The 16,406-nt window shown below is 39.1% G+C and overlaps 1 gene segment (V, D, J or C); it reads right to left on the minus strand.

Moving 5' to 3' along the window:
* Positions 1 to 218: 218 nt before the first annotated feature.
* LOC131923970 (Ig heavy chain V region VH558 A1/A4-like) lies at positions 219 to 684 on the minus strand. The segment is given in 2 exon segments: positions 219 to 550; positions 633 to 684. Coding segments are annotated over 2 exon segments (378 nt in total).
* Positions 685 to 16,406: the final 15,722 nt, after the last annotated feature.

The following is a 16,406-nucleotide window of genomic DNA, read 5'->3' on the forward strand; positions in this document are numbered from 1 at the left end:
TGAAAAAGATTTAGTCAAGTTATGGTGTACTCTAAGGGCATTCTGAATCAGCATCACTTTATTTCCAGCGGTCATTTTGAACTGAAGACTGTATGTGAAAGCTGTAAAGTGATGAAGGGACACTCAGAATGATTATTTTTGAATAAATCTCCAGTCTAATTTTCTCTGTCATCTCAGTCCCAGGGCAGCTTCCTGCTCCCCCAGGGTTTCTGACAGACTCAGGATGTGGGTTGCAACAATGTGTCTCGTGCACAGTAATAGACTGCAGAGTCCTCAGAGGTCAGGCTGGTGAGCTCCATGTAGGCTGTGCTGGAGGATTTGTCTACAGTCAGTTTGGCCTTGCCCTGGAACTTCTGATTGTAGTTAGTACTACCACTTCCACCACCAATCCGTCCAATCCACTCCAGGCCCTGTCCAGGCCTCTGCTTCACCCAGGTAATATAGTAGCTGGTGAAGGTGTAGCCAGAAGCCTTGCAGGACAACTTCACTGAGGACCCAGGTTTCACCAGCTCTGGACCAGACTGCTGCAGCTGGACCTGGGAGTGGACACCTGTAGAGAAAAGGCAGAGTGGATGTCATTGTCACCTCAGTCCCTGTTCCTTATTCGTGTTTGGAACTGGAAAGCCCCTTACCTGTAGTTACTGACAGGAGGAAGAGGATGATCCAGCTCCATCCCATGGTGAGGACCTGTGTGCTCAGTGACTGTGGAGAAGACACTGATCATATGTTGGTGTTTGGTGTGGACATCTCTGTATTTACCACCATAGACTCACATAATTTGCATATTCATGAGGCAGGGTACTTCTTAGATGAGTGCCTAGTCCAGCTGGAGAAGAGTAAACCTGGGTCAGGGAGCAGGATGCTGAGATCCAAATCATCATCCTGTCTGAGGAAGCAGCCATTCCTGAGACCTGTGCAGACCCTGTGGTTATAACATAAAGACCCAATCTCTTAATTTAAAAATGAAATTTAAACCAGAGACATTTGATCCTCTTTGTGCCAAAACTGATTTTCAGGTTGTGGTTGTGATTAGGATATTAGTGTCTGGAAGTTTTAAAAACTCATAAATTAGGAGAATTTGTAATCTTCTTTCATATGCAATCCGTTAATACTTGCTTTTCCAGTAAGTTGCAGGTGTGTGTTTCTTGGGTTTGTTTTTAACCCTTTTCTTTTCTTGTGTATTAGTTTACATTTGATAGAGAGAAAGTAAGGTAGGGAGGTGTGGACGTAGGAAGGATTAGGGCTGGGCAGGTAAACCGTGATCAGAACATATTGTATGAAAAAAATGTTTTTCACAAAATCAAATATAAATAAATAAATCCTAATAAAGTAAATGAGACAATAACAATCTGTACAATATTTAACAAGGAATTTTACTATGTTTGAACATGGAGACTTCACATATCAACTGCAGTAGGAGTTGTTCAGCTAACAGACTTTAGGGAGTCCACAGAGGCTATGGAGTCCCCTCCTCTCCTCATCTCATTTCTGTCCTGTTGATTATTGGCTCCACTGTGCCCCCTGCTGGTCCTGAGCTCCCCTGCATGTTGGTATGTCTTGGTTTATACTGAAGGTTTTTGTTTGTTTGTTCATTTTGTTTTTAACAAAGGAAACTGAAGGGTTTATCTAATTATTCTTTACCAATAAAAAATCAGGAGTCAGATGTTGGTGTAATAACCTGAAAGATCAGAGAAACAGGGGAGCAGCCAACAGTAACTTCCTACCTCTTCTGTTCCTTCTTCCAAATGGGCCGAGATCCTCTCTCAACCTCACCTTATTACTTCCTGTCTCCTATCTGTCCACAGTGCTCCAAACTTCTATGGTTAAATTGGTCAGCTACCGGCTAGCTCCGCTCTCTGACTCAAAGCAAGCTTTATTTTCACAAATAAAAATTAAAATTTCAAAATACCACACCACAGAAAATAGATTTATTATATTGGAAAAAAGCAGTAGGCATGACAATAACAGAAAAAGCAGCTTGATTTGACACCCTCCCTTCTGTCTGTAGTACTGAAAACTAAAACTATTTCCTTGTACATGCTAAGCAAGCACTCTACCACTGAGCTGTATCTGCACCTCATGTCTTCACTTTAAACCAAATAGAGGCTAGGGACAGTATCATATACCTAACCCCAGCAGGTAGAGACAGGAGGACAGGAGTTCAAGGTCTACCTCTACGACCCAGTGACTTTGAAGATTACATTAAATTCACCCACTTTCTCTCTATATATGTACACCAAGGAAGATGCTGACTGCCAAGCCTGACTCCCTGAGTTCTAGTCCCAGAACCCACAAGATAGAGGGAGAGAAAGGTTGTCCTCTGATTTCAAACTATGTGTCATTAAATTTGTGTGTATGTGAACATATAAACAAATACAAATAAATAAATATCTCTATTAAAATTTGAAAAAAAATTATTAGGTTCTGGGATGTAGTTCAGTTGGTAGAATGCTGCCTAGCATGCATGAAGCCCTGCTTTAAATCTCTAACACCACATAAAGTAGAGGAACCCTAGCAATGGGGAATTGGAGGCAGGAGGATCAGAAGTTAAAGGTCATTCTTGGGTATACAGTGAGACTTCATGAGCAGAAGTCTTCCTCTCACATCTCTGCTTCCATATTTATTCCATGGGAACCTCTCTCCCCAATGCATGGCCTGTGCTCATGTGCATATCACACACTCTCATTTTAACAAACTGAACAGAAATGGAACCCCTCATTCAACAATAATTATCCCATTTACTACTGAAAACAGACTTGTCTTCTACCTGGAGGCAGCCATTACAGAAACTATGAATGCCAATTCCAACCCAGGCATCTCCGGTAGTGGTTCTCCATGGTCTGTGATCATTATAGTGAAGTTTAACTGTCTCTCTTGAACAGTAATGTATGCCTGAAACTTCAGTGCTCACATAACTCAACTGCAGGCAAAATGACTTTTAGTTTTCTGGAGATATTGAACATGTGTCAGAGATTTATTTTATTTGTGTTTCTAAGGTCATTAATATCTCTCACAGTGAAGAGTTTTCCTCTTGTTAGATGGATTCAGCTCCAGCACTATCCGATGGTAATACTGAGTCATTAAAGGAATACAGCGTGCCAAATTACTGTGCCTTGGAAAAATAAGCATATTGCCTTTGCCTAGAGCAATCATGCTTTGCAGGGAATAATGGAGTTGACCGGGTCTAGCTTCTTTGAAAGGCACAAGTCAGAGGTTTTCAGGTTAGGGTCCTTGGCTCCTGGGGCACAATGTGCCTTTTAGAGAAATTGAGGCATTCCCTCAGTTAGTGAAGTTTTCAAGTCACCTCTGTTTCTCTATTTTCCCTAGAAGACTACAAAACATATAGAAGATGGAAAGGGCAATTGGTCTTAGACATCAATCTTTCTTACCCTCTAAACTCACAAATGTCATAGTATCCTGGACTATACCATTGTATTGATCCTGGAAACTACCATTATACTATGATACTGATAAGAATATAACAAGTCCAATTTGTTGTAATAAAATTGTCACAGTGTCAGTGTTTAAGTGGTTAAATTTTTGCCCAAATTCTAGCAGAACAATCTCTTTTCACATTCATTAAATATTGCTCATTCATTTATCTCTTTTCATCGATAAATCTAGGAGGTATTTAGAAGTTATTCCACAAATTCCTGAAGTCCAGACCTGCAGGTTAAATGTGGTCATCATATGACACTGACAGCTATGTGGGCTGATCCTCACTCTGGTATTAGGTAACAGACAATGGATCCCTTAGTTTTCATCTTCACACTCTACTGTTTAATGAGTTGTATTTGTTGTGATCTCACCAATCTTACACTCTCTCGTCCATTTGTTCTCTCAAACATCTTCACACATAGTTGAGGTCATAATAGTATTTAGAGAAGGCTAAGCCCTTGACCAGTAGAGTCTCTTTTCCTTTTACAGGTGCTGAAATTGGTGACCATTAACACTGAACCAAAACCAACCATCACTTCTCCTTGTGATGCTTCTCTAAAACACAGGTAAAACATTCCAGCTTTGCTCCCTTCACCAGACACAGACACATCATAGTAAGCATGTAGCCAATGTTAACAAGAAAACACCACCAAAGAGCAGAAAACTGTGATGAGGATCTTTGTTGGCAATGGGAAGAGAGAACAGTGTATAGATAACATCCACTGACATGTACAAAATGGTCACTAAGACATTTCCACAATCAAAAGGTACACAAAACACCTTCAAAGGAACCATTACATGGGACATTGGGTCAGAAAGTATTCTTTATAAGGATGCAAATCTCAAACATGTATTATGTGAAAAACGATAGTCACATGTACCCTTTTAGAGACATTTAGACACTGGAACCCTGAAACACAGACAACTTGTTTTCTCATCTATATGTGAAAAATAACATTAGTTCATGGAAGATCTGGCTTCTCCACCCCATGGGAGAAAATAATAAGAATGGTTTTCAGATGATTTAGAATTTCCTGACATTTCTAACTTTGCTAATAACGATCACTAACTAATAGAACTACAAACATTGTTTGAAAAACATGGAAAGTTTTATTATCATGTTCATTCTATTGGATAGAAAGTGGCAAATGTACATCTTAGATGCTCCATAGTAAAATAATACTATGCTTATGAGAATGTAAACAAATAGTAACTGTCATAGACTATGACCTAGCAAAGGGTCTCTAGAGGATTGCTTGAACAGGAAGGGGAAACCACATATTCTAACACTTAAACAGGAATAAACCTGTTTGTGAGGAAGAGCACAAACCTAAGGGATGTCTACTAATTGTGAGAAGACTCACTAATTCCTTATTGTCTCTTTTATGTCTGAGTTCCCACTGAAGTCTCCTTCTTATGTCCTTAGCAAAGTAAGGTGTGGCAGGTGGTTCAGAATTTAACAATTGGCTATTAGGGATATCCCTATTAATACTGACTCTGGATGTGAGGTTGCAATTAGAAGCAGTGTCTCCCACAAACAATACTATAATTCCAGAATATTATAATCCTGCCAGTCTTGATTGTCCTGGTTGGATGTCCATCCACTTCTTCATCCCTGGAAATCTCATATTTGAGTCCTTGTTCCTTTATGTCTGAGCTTTGGGCTATGCATAGATGTAGTAGAGACTTTTCTTAGCAATGGGGAGGCAGCTGTCCAGTGCAGGGTCTGAGGGACTCCCACCACTATACATGCAAGGCAACCTTGCTTGTGATACTATGAGAATCTCAGAAATATTGTTCAGACATAACGCCTCAAATTCGGTTTGTCTCAAATTTTCTTAATGATCAGTTAGAATTTTTCAAAGATACCATGGAATTGAGTGTCCCTCTTGTTTACTGAATTTAGGGTCCTTGGTATGAGACCTCTTACTCTGCTGACTTTACTTTGAATATACATGTTTGAGGAACTGTCTTTCAGGATCTACACTTGGGTTAGATTTCCACTCTTACGACACTCTGTAGGAAGAGATCACACAACACAGACTAAAATCTATTGGTGCACGTAGAGGTGTATCTGCATGCATAATTTTCAGTTTTCCTCTAGATAAGATTTGGATTCTTATTGGACACAATTAAAAATATTAATTATCGGTGTGAGTACTTGAGTATTTATTTAATATAATGTTTTTAATAATAATACCAAAGGACATATTTTCTTGCATCAAACATTCCATCTGTAAGAGACAGTAACTACTGACTGCAGAGATCTTATACCACAGCCATATACATGTGACTCCAGGAAATCCCCTGCTGTGCAGTAAAGTGTAGGTAGTTCAGCTACAGTGATATGTGGACATAATGTCACTCTATGTCTCATTCCCTAGACATCACACCAACTGCTTTGTATGAAGAGTCTAGGGTGTGTTCCAAAATACAGATTTTTCTGTGTGCAGAGGGTGTGGAAAATCAAATGTGGAATTCATATTTTAATGTGACAACTACTGCCATGCTGACGTCAGTTGAGGTTCAGAAAGCATATTTCATTAAAAAAATATACTCCTGGCTGGACTTGTTAGAGAAATCCAAGAACTGGGAGGCAGAGACAGGTGGATATCTGTGAATTTGAGGCCAGCCTGGTCTACAATGTGAGTTTCTGGGCATCCAGGTCTATGACGTGTAGAAAGACTGTCTCAAAAACATATATATGGCTTACCGGGTAAGAGCTATGTCCACAACTAAAAGGACAAGAAATATTACCATATACACCATCTCGAGAGGTGTAGTGAGAAATAAACTAATGTGGCTTTACAAAAACACAGCATTTCATTATCACAGAGAGAAATGACTCCAATGCCTCTCTGTACTTAGACAGTGAGAAGCAAAGTCACAGAAAACCAGATGTATTTCTTCCCCTTCTCTGAAATAGAGTTCCTGGGCTTGGTTAGGGCTCAGTGGCCCATGCTTGTCCAGAGCTCCTCTGCAGAGAGGTTTGTTTCTGAGCTCATGCAGAGGTCCCCTCACTGTGTCTTCTGCACAATAATGAGAGGCTTTGTCCTCAGTGGTCACCGAACTGAACTGCAAGAACAGGTTCTTGGACCTTTCTTTAGTGATGGAATGATGGCTCTTGAGAGAAGGGTTGTAGACAGTTCCCCACTGTGAGTTATGGTCCCCATCCAGTCTAGGTTCTTCCCTGGAGACTGCCTCATCCAGATCTAGTAGTAACCACTGGTGATCGAGAAACCAGTGACAGAGCAGGTGAGGGACAATGACTGAGAGGGCTTCACCAGGCCAGGTCCTGACTCCTGAAGCTGCATCTGGGACAGGAATCCTTCAAACAAGAGGGTCAGTTCTGTCAATCACAGGTTGTCACAACCCTTCATGGACAAGTGGGAGAAATGGTAACCTCCCACAAGAAAGTTCCAGCAGCCTCAACACCTACTTTTCCTCAGAGGTCAGCCTCCTGTGAGAGAGCTGTGAGCTCCCACAGCCCAGGATGGGATTTCTCTTAGATTTAAGCAATTCATTTGCATGTCAGAAGCCTTCCTTGTCCTTATAATTGAGAAGGGTCGATAGATACTGACTCTCTTTGATTATTACATGTGGTCATCACAGACAGTGGCTTCTTGTTCTGTGAGTCTGGAATAGGAGAGCATGGGGACTATGGGGATAACAGGAAACACATCTTTGAATGACCCCAACTCTACTTCCTAGCCAAACCTCCCCACCTAAATTCTTCCACTCTTGTGTTTTTAAGGTCTTAAGTCAATGCCAACCTTCTTTTTGCACTTGGGTGCCTGAGTTCTTGCTTTCTGATTAGTAAGCCCACACTGCTCATGATTTTGTTCACTTTTCTCACCCATGAGATGGAGTTCCATCTTTCCTAACACTTCATACTCTGCCACTTTGTTTTTGCACAGGGTCCACACCTGTCTCATGGTTGCATAGAGGGACACCCAAAACAGGACATTCCTGAAGCAAGATACCTGAGTCCCCAGATCTAGAGCTCACAGCTCAGCAGGAGGCCCATCTGTCAGTCTCCCCAAAGTGGCCTCAGCTGAATTTAAGATCAATGGCTCCTGTCAATGTTGAGATCAATGGTCAGAAGTTATTCTAGATGAACAAAATAAAATAGGATATATGATGACAAAAGTTCTATGTTAAGTAACAGAATTACCTAAAAATACAAATGGGTTAGATCTGTTCCTGATGTGCACAAGAAAAGGAGAAATATTTACAACCTGTTTACATGTACAGGCTATAGAGTGTGACCACAGTGACTTTCTCTAATCCCAAACACTGTCCTAATCAGAATACCTTAGGCTTTGCCCTAACTCTCATGAGGGAGAAGTCTTGGACCTTCATTAACATTTGATCCTCAGCAGAGTCATTTCTGCAATCAGAGGTGATTTTTAACATTTAGTCCATTTAGACTGTGATATGTAGATACAGAAAAAAAAACAGAACTCTGTTTTCACAGATGTTACAGACATATACAGATGCACGTGCAGAGAACGTTCTGGGAAACCATTAGGTGGGACAGATAGCCCAGAACCATCCCTCAGTTAAGTCTGCACCTGCTCTGCAGTTTCCCTGTTTGCCATGTGTGTTCTTCGCCCTCTACTGGTTCTGAGTGCTCCTGCAGGGAAGTTTGTGTCTGGGTTCACACTGAAGGCCCCTCACAGTGTCTCTAGTACAGTAATAAATGGCGGTGTCTTCTGCTCTTAAGCTGTTCATTTCCAGGTAGACACTGCTTTTGGGATTATCTCTTGAGATGGTGAATCTGCCTTTAACAGACTCTACATAGTATGTTGCATAATTATTAGCTTTGTTTCTAATTTCAGCAACCCACTCCAGCCTTTTCTCTGGAGTCTGGTGGACCCAATGCATATAAGCATTACTGAAAGTGAATCCCGAGGCTGCACAGGAGAGTTTCAGGGACTTTCCAGGCTGCACCAAGCCTCCCCCGGCTCCACCAGCTGCACTTCACACTGGACACTGCAAACACAGAGAATCCTGTTAGCTAACTGACACAAATGTCCACTGCCCCACTCACTCCTATTCAGTATCTCTTCTTCTCTATAAATCACCTTTTAATAGAGCAACCAGAAATACTCAGCACAGTCCCAACTCCATGCTGAACGTTCTATGTTCAGGGCTGATCAGAGAATGGGAGGACCTGTGAGTGCAGAGCTGGGTGCCTCTGTCAGAGCTGTAGCATCAGGGCTGGTTTTCATGAGCAGAGGGGAACATAATTTGCATGTCTTCCTGCTATATCATGAGCTGAGGGATGTGAGCCTTAGATGACACAATTAATGGTACAGATATCTGAGATGAAATAAGGGCCAAGGTGGCATTTATAGAATCTCGTATTACTGATTGGCCTGGGGACTTAGCTCAGTTCGTAGAAAACATTTTTTTTTCAAAGTGGAAGCATGGTGTTTACTTCCATCACTGCATGGATAAAGAAAAGGTGGAAGCAGGAGAATTATATGTATGAGTTATGCTTGGGATATATGAAACTATGTCTCATAAAAGAAAAAGAAGGAAAAAAAGAAGAAAGAGAGAAAGAGGAAAAGTTACTTAGTATTAATGTTAGTCATAAGTAGTAATATAATCTTGCATCTGTACTCTACTGTGGTTTGTCCATATAAACTCTTTTGCTCTTTTAGCAGAAATTATCACATAAACTCATAGGAAATAAAGATATGAAATAGCTAAATATTGTAATTTTAGGGGAGATTTATAAGGTTCAGTAAGTTATGAATGCATACACTAAAATAAATTAACAAAATGGTACAGTATTGCATAGAAAGGGCTCAATGTTTGATCCTTACAGAAATAAAGGAACTCCAGTACATAAACATAAATACTATCTGAGATTATACTTTGGTCAATAATAAAAGCAGATCAAAGACCTATGTGTACCAGTTTGCCCCTCCAGGAGTGACCTCCCAAGCCCACCACGCAGGCCTCCTCCTTTGAATCTGAAAGGCACTCTCAGCTCTTCTGTGACTTCCATATGGTATCAAGTAGGCCTATTTCTTTCCATTCCATATCCTTCTGTCCCACAAATCCTCAGGGACTTGTCTTTCTTTAATCATTAGTGAGCTGTGCACTTTCTCTCTGAGAAGACCCACCTGGCCCTTCAGATACGTCCTTCCCTGCACCACCGGGTAGTCCAGTGCCTCCCTTTCACAAAGCCTTCTCTCCTCCTATGACCTCCCTTCCCTCCCCATCATGCTATTTTTGCCCCTTCCCACATATCAGGCATTCTTCTCCATGGTCTTGCTTCCCTTAACTTCTGAGTAGATATTGTTACTACTTACAGACTCCAGATCCTCCAGGTTCTTGCATCCAAGCCAGACTTCCTGGCTTTTCCAGAACCTTTCATCCCTATGCCCTCCAACTGTGCTTACACCTTTCCCTGCTATAAGAGGAATGCCCATGCCTCTGTCAGGATCTTACAGGCCCGGTGTCTCCTGATTTTAAAAGCCTCATGACTACACACCCAGCAGAGATTTACCAAAGCAGAGAAACCAGACTTGGAGAGATACTCAGGAAGGCAAGGGCAGAGGGAACAATCAAGGGATGTTCTCACACTTGGACAGTGCCTGTTCATGTAAACAGTAGTCCTGTACACCAGTTCCACCAATGAAAATAATGTCTTATCCCTCTCATGACTTAATCTTCTTCTGAACATAGTACAGACTTGCATAAAGATGATTTGAGCAAAAAGAAAGAAAGATTCAACAAACAATTTCAAAGGTAGTAGTCTCAGATCAAAAGGAAATCTTTATATCTGACTCCACTGTGATTAATAGCATCATTAGAAATTGCCATGAAAACTTATACTCTGAAAATCTGGGTAACCCTGAAGAAATAGAACTTCTGAGTTAAGATTATCTGCCAAAATTAAGGCCTTAAAATGTAAATAATGTAAATGGACCCATTATCAATAACTTGATGCTGTTCTTAAAAGTTCACATTAGAGAAAAGCATAGTAGCAGAGAAAGTCACTGTTGAATTATCAGACTTCCAAGGAAGACTACATACCACTTCTTCTTAACTTCTTCTGTAAGATGGAAACTGATTGAACATTTCCAAATTATTCTATGGAGTCAATATTATCTTGATAACTGAAAAATGTAAAGATGCTACAAAAAATAACGACCTACTCATTTCATGAACAAAATTTGCAAAAGTTCTTAACACAATACTTGTAAATCAAATTCAGTCATGCACCACAGAATTTATACATTATAACCAAGAGGGCTTCTTTCTCAAAAGCAAGGTTGGTTCAACATATATCAGTCAGTATCATACACCACATAAATAAATACAAAGATTGAAATGACATAATTATTTTAAATGTTGCTGATAGGTCACTTGGCAAAGTTCAACGTGCCTTCATGAAAAAAGTTCTGAACTCTTTAGGGACAAAGTCATGTGCCACAAAATAAGAAAGGATACATAGAATAACCTATAGCCAAAATTATATTAAATGGAGACAAACTGAAAGAATTTCTTCTAAAATCAGGAACAAGACAAAGACAGCTATACACTATCTTCTCCCATATTTTATATAGTGCTTTTAGTTTTATCTATCATATTTAGACAAGAAAAAGACATAAAATGGATCAGAATATAATGAGAATATGTCAAATTATCCCTATTTGCAGATGACATGATTCTTTACTTGCAAGACCCTACTATAGATAATAGAAAACTCTTGTACCTAATAAATACAGTAATGTTTCAGGAGCACATTTAGCTGTAACATAAAAAGCCAAGACAAGATGTCCTTTCCTCTCCATGCTTATATTAATACTTTCATAGTGATAAAATCCAATGATAATGATACGGGTGATTTTCTAGACAAAGAATTCAAAAGAATGATTATATCTATGTTTACAGAACTCAAAGAGATATGAATAAATTTCAAGGCAGCAGTATTTTCATCAAAAAGGATATCAAAAGATATGAATGAAATGAGGAGAAATACAGGTATGAAAACAACTAAAAAGACAAAGAATTGCTGAAGAAAACAAACTGAAATGATGATGGAAATGAAAATGCTAATAATTCAAGCAACAGAAAGCCCTCACTGGAAGGACTCACCAACAAAATGAACCATGAATCATGTCAAAAACAAAATGAGAATCAAGGCTGGAACATATTGTAGAGGTAAGGAGTTAAGAAAGAACAAGAAGAAAAATTTAAATGTATATAATGAGAACATGGGAATGGTTTGGGATCCCAAGAAGAGACCTAACCAATCTTTTGATTATGGGCTGAGGACATGGAAAAGAATACCACAGCAATGGCATCAGGAATATTTTCAATAAAAACAAAAAAATCTTAAACCCACAGAAAGAAATGGCTATTTAGGTATCCAGAGGGCACTAAAGAACAATTAGGGACATGAAAGATATTTCCCATGATATATTATAGTTTAATAATAAAATCACAGTATAAGGAAAGAGTATTGAAAGGTACAATGGATATCAAACCAGTTATAAAGGCAGGTCCATCAGGGTAATAACTGAAATACAAACAAAAATATTTGAAGTCATACAAGGCTGGAAAGATGTACTACAAGTTCTTAAAGAAACAACTGTCAAGCCGGGCGGTGGTGGTGCATGCCCTTAATCCCAGCACTTGGGAGGCAGAGGCAGGCGGATCTGAAAAGCACAAAGCTACACAAAAAAACCCTGTCTCAAAAAAAAAAAAGAAAAAAAGAAAAAGAAAGAAACAGTTGTCAACCCAGACAACTACATATAAGAAAACTATAAGTAATAATTGAAGGAAAAATCTTTCCACAATAAAAGTTGTTAAAGCAACTTATGATCAGTAGTTCAGCTCCACCGAGAATAATAAATAATGGGATATTTAGCCTGAAGAGAATAAACACACTCACCGTTATACGGAATGAGTAAATAATTTCAGAATATTTAATACAGAGTTCTAAGAAAACACCAGAAACAACACATGTCAGCAGTTATTATACTACTTCCAAAAATAATGCTAAGGATTGATGGTCTTAATATCAAAATAAAAAGTTTCAGACAAGCAGGATGGGTTAGAAAATGGGAGCATTCTTGGTGTTAACTTGAGAAACAGACCTCACCATCATAGGACACAACACCTTAGATTACAGGTTGGAAAAAAACTATTCCAAGCAGATGAAACCAAGAAACAAACATGCATAACTATTACAATATGTGATAGATTTGATGTCAATCCAGAACTTCATAAAAGAGATTGCTTCATACTCAGAAACAAAGAGTCCAATAAAAGAATATTGCATATATAAATTTGCAGCAAATTTCATAAAAGATATACCACCAGTTAAAAAAAATAGAACAGAAAAGACCCAATGTAGTGATGGTGGGTGAATTTTCAATACCCTACTTTCACTGATACACAGTTTATCTGAAAAAAAATACACATTGAAGTTTAATGTCCTGTAAAAGACATGGACCTCACAGATGTCTTCCAAATGTTCCACACATATTTGACACTTCTGCTGACTTTGGGCAAAACTCAGTGTGAAGAGCCTTGAAACTGTGTCTCCATTGTCATGTCCTAACTGTCAATTGCGGAATTCACTTACCACAAGAAAAACTGTCTTCATGGTGACTGAGAGGAACTTTGAGTTGTGTCATTTCTGTTTGGGGAACTTCCCAGGAGAGTGACGTGGATTTTAGGAATTAACTGCATTTATCTGTGTCAGATATTGTGTTTTTCAAGGCAAGGTTTCTAACTGACACAGGAGATGGTCTCCTGAGGCTTGTATGTGGTTAACTGAGAGGAAAAGACTGGCAGTCAAGAAACATCCCTGCTGGCCCCTCTCCGCACCTGCTCTTCAGTCTCTGCACAATTAAGTTATTTTGATTTTCCCTTTTGCTGTCTCATGGCCACAAAAATCTGCCAGTGCTATTGATTATATAAAATTGATGTCATTTGTAAGCCATAATATAGAGTAACAAACTGTGTCCCTCTGTGTTTACTTGATGGATCCTGGTCTCCATTTGATGATTCTCACTCCCATATTGGGGTTGCTATGAAATGTTTATAGACAATACTAAAGACTCTCAGCAATTTCTTACAGGGCAGGAAGATTGTCCTAGCAATCTTGTGTTATTGTGATACATTAGGGCAGAGGTAACACAGAATTTTGTGGGGAATGGAAACTTTGGTTTCCATCGAGAAATGCACCTGTTCTACATTAAGTGGGCCCTATAAAACTTGCATGGGTCCAGCCAGTTCAAACCTAACAACCAAAAATGTCTTAGACTTTCTGTTGATGGTTCCTCCAAATTCATAAGTAAGAAAAGTCCTCTTTCCTTTCTGTCCCAACTCTGCGGCTTATATTTGAAAAAGAGAGTCCATGGTGGTGGGGACAATCTATACATTGCACAGAGGAGAGCAGAGGAGTGATGGGCCTTACAGGAAGAGAAATTTCTGTTCACCTTTTACAAGGTGAAGGAGACACTTACTGAGCATCATGTGATCTGCATGAATCCAGCAAGTATCAGACAAGTCCTTCATCCAAGATCTCAGAGCCACTTGACAGATGTCTTCCCAGTACATTGGAGAGTCCCACTCAATGAAGAGGCCTGAAGTGGAAGACTCTCTGGCCTTCTGGTCAATCCCTGCTTTCCAGATGGAGAAGACAGCGGTGCTTTATGAACTCACTGATATTCCACACAGTATTTTAAATTCAATATAGGTTTGCATAATTTTGAACATAGAACTGGCCTAGGGGATTCATGTTTGCCACAACACATTTCCCATAAGATTGCATCTATATTAAGCACATAACACTCATATTGGTCATAGAGAGAGAATGTCTACTAGAGGAACATGCAAAATAAATGTTCTGAGTGAAAATAACTTATCACTGACATCAATCCATTAAGATTACCAGGTACCACAGCATTTATCCAAAACCAACTTCTCTATAGAATACATGTTACCACCAAGGGACTGCGAGAGATGATGCTGTATCAGTTTATGGGCCATATTCTAAAAGGCATATATATACTTAGAATATAAGTCAGAGCAGTGAGGTTAGGAATGCAGAAAATATGAGACCAGAGAAAAATGTATAATCTCAGAACTCATCTTAAATTAACATGTATGTGCATTGGAATGTTATGTGTGTTCTGTGAAAAATACTTTAACAGTACTTTTAAACAACTTATAAGAATTATACTTACGCCGGGCGGTGGTGGCGCACGCCTTTAATCCCAGTACTCGGGAGGCAGAGGCAGGTGGATCTTTGTGAGTTCGAGGCCAGCCTGGTCTACAGAGAGAGATCCAGGAAAGGCGCAAAGCTACACAGAGAAACCCTGTCTCAAAAAACCAAAAAAAAAAAAATTATACTTACATGGAAATATATGATGGCTAAAAATATCTTTTATATTCTAAGAGGCTAAAACCTTTATTGGATTTTCCAGACAGAGTTAATAATGTATTTTTTGGTCACTTAAGCCTTCAGTCTGCTATAGTACTATGTATTCAGCCAGTTTCTTTAACTTTCCTTTAAGAGAACATTATAATAACCAACTTTACTTGCATTGGATTTCCCACATAATCAACATTTGCAACATAAGAAAATGCAAAGTTCTAACCTAAATCTTGTGCTCTTCTATATTCCTGACTCAAGATTATTGCTTGTGTATTTTTATACATGTTATGACAATCATTTGCTGAAAACAAAATATAGGTTAGAATAAATCTTATAAAATGAATACCAATAATAATTGAGGACAGCATACAGATAATGCTTGATAAACAATAATGTTTGTAGTACTTTTTATTATTTGGGTTATTTGGAGTGATTTAACAAGGCATCACCCTCATACAACTCTCTTAAAGATATCTGTAAAGCATCCCTTCTTCCTTTCCCATGGGATGCTTTATTTGCTGTTCAATACATACAGGGGAAATAACTTTGTTAATGATGTCCATGCATGCATGCATGCACACACACACACAAGAGAGAGAAAGAGATCGAGAGAAAGAGAGAGAGAGAGAGACAGACAGACAGACAGAGATCATCCTATCTTAATGGCAGCCATGTAGGTTAACCCTCACCCTGCTGTTTACAAAGAGATAGTGGATCCTTTGGTTTTCAACTTCACACTGTGCTGTTCCTTGAGCTATGTTTATTTGTCCTAATCTCAGTACTACAATATTCTATAGTCTGTTTGTTCTAAAGTTCTTCACACATAGTCAAGGTCACTATAATAATATCCAGAGAAGGCTCCACCATGAACCAGTACATATATGTTTTTCCTCTTACAGATTCCTGAAATGATCATCATTAATACTGAACAAACACCAAACATCACTTCTCCCCATGACGTTTCCCTGACTCACAGATAAAATGTCCTACCTTTAGCAGAAACAGAGAGTTCCATAGCAGTAAATTTGGAGACAATCTTAACAACAAATCACTAACAAAAAGCAGAAAACAGTGACAAAGAATCTCTATTGCCAAAGGGAATGGCAATAGAACAGAGACTGTAGATGACATCAGCTGGCATGTGCACAATGGTCACTCAGACATTTCCACAAACCAAGGGCACACAAAACATCTTCAAGGGAATCATTACATGGGACATTGGGATAGAAAGAAATCTCTACAAGGATGCAAATCTCAAGCATACATTGTGTGTTAAGTGATAATCACTTGTACCCTATTAGAGACATTCACACATTGGAAGCCAGACCTATAGACAACTTGTTATCCTACCATCTGTGAAAAATCACATAAATTCGTGGAGGATCTGGCTTCTCCTCCACATGTGAGAAAAATAACAAGAATAGTTTTCAGATAACTTAGAAATCCCTGAGATTTCCAACTGAACTAATAACCATCACCAACTCTTAAAATTACAGACATTCATTGAAAAACATGGAAAGTTTTATTCTTGTTTATTCCATCTGATAGGTAACAA

Source organism: Peromyscus eremicus, chromosome 14 (assembly GCF_949786415.1).
Source record: "Peromyscus eremicus chromosome 14, PerEre_H2_v1, whole genome shotgun sequence".
In the NCBI taxonomy this organism is placed as follows: domain Eukaryota; kingdom Metazoa; phylum Chordata; class Mammalia; order Rodentia; family Cricetidae; genus Peromyscus; species Peromyscus eremicus.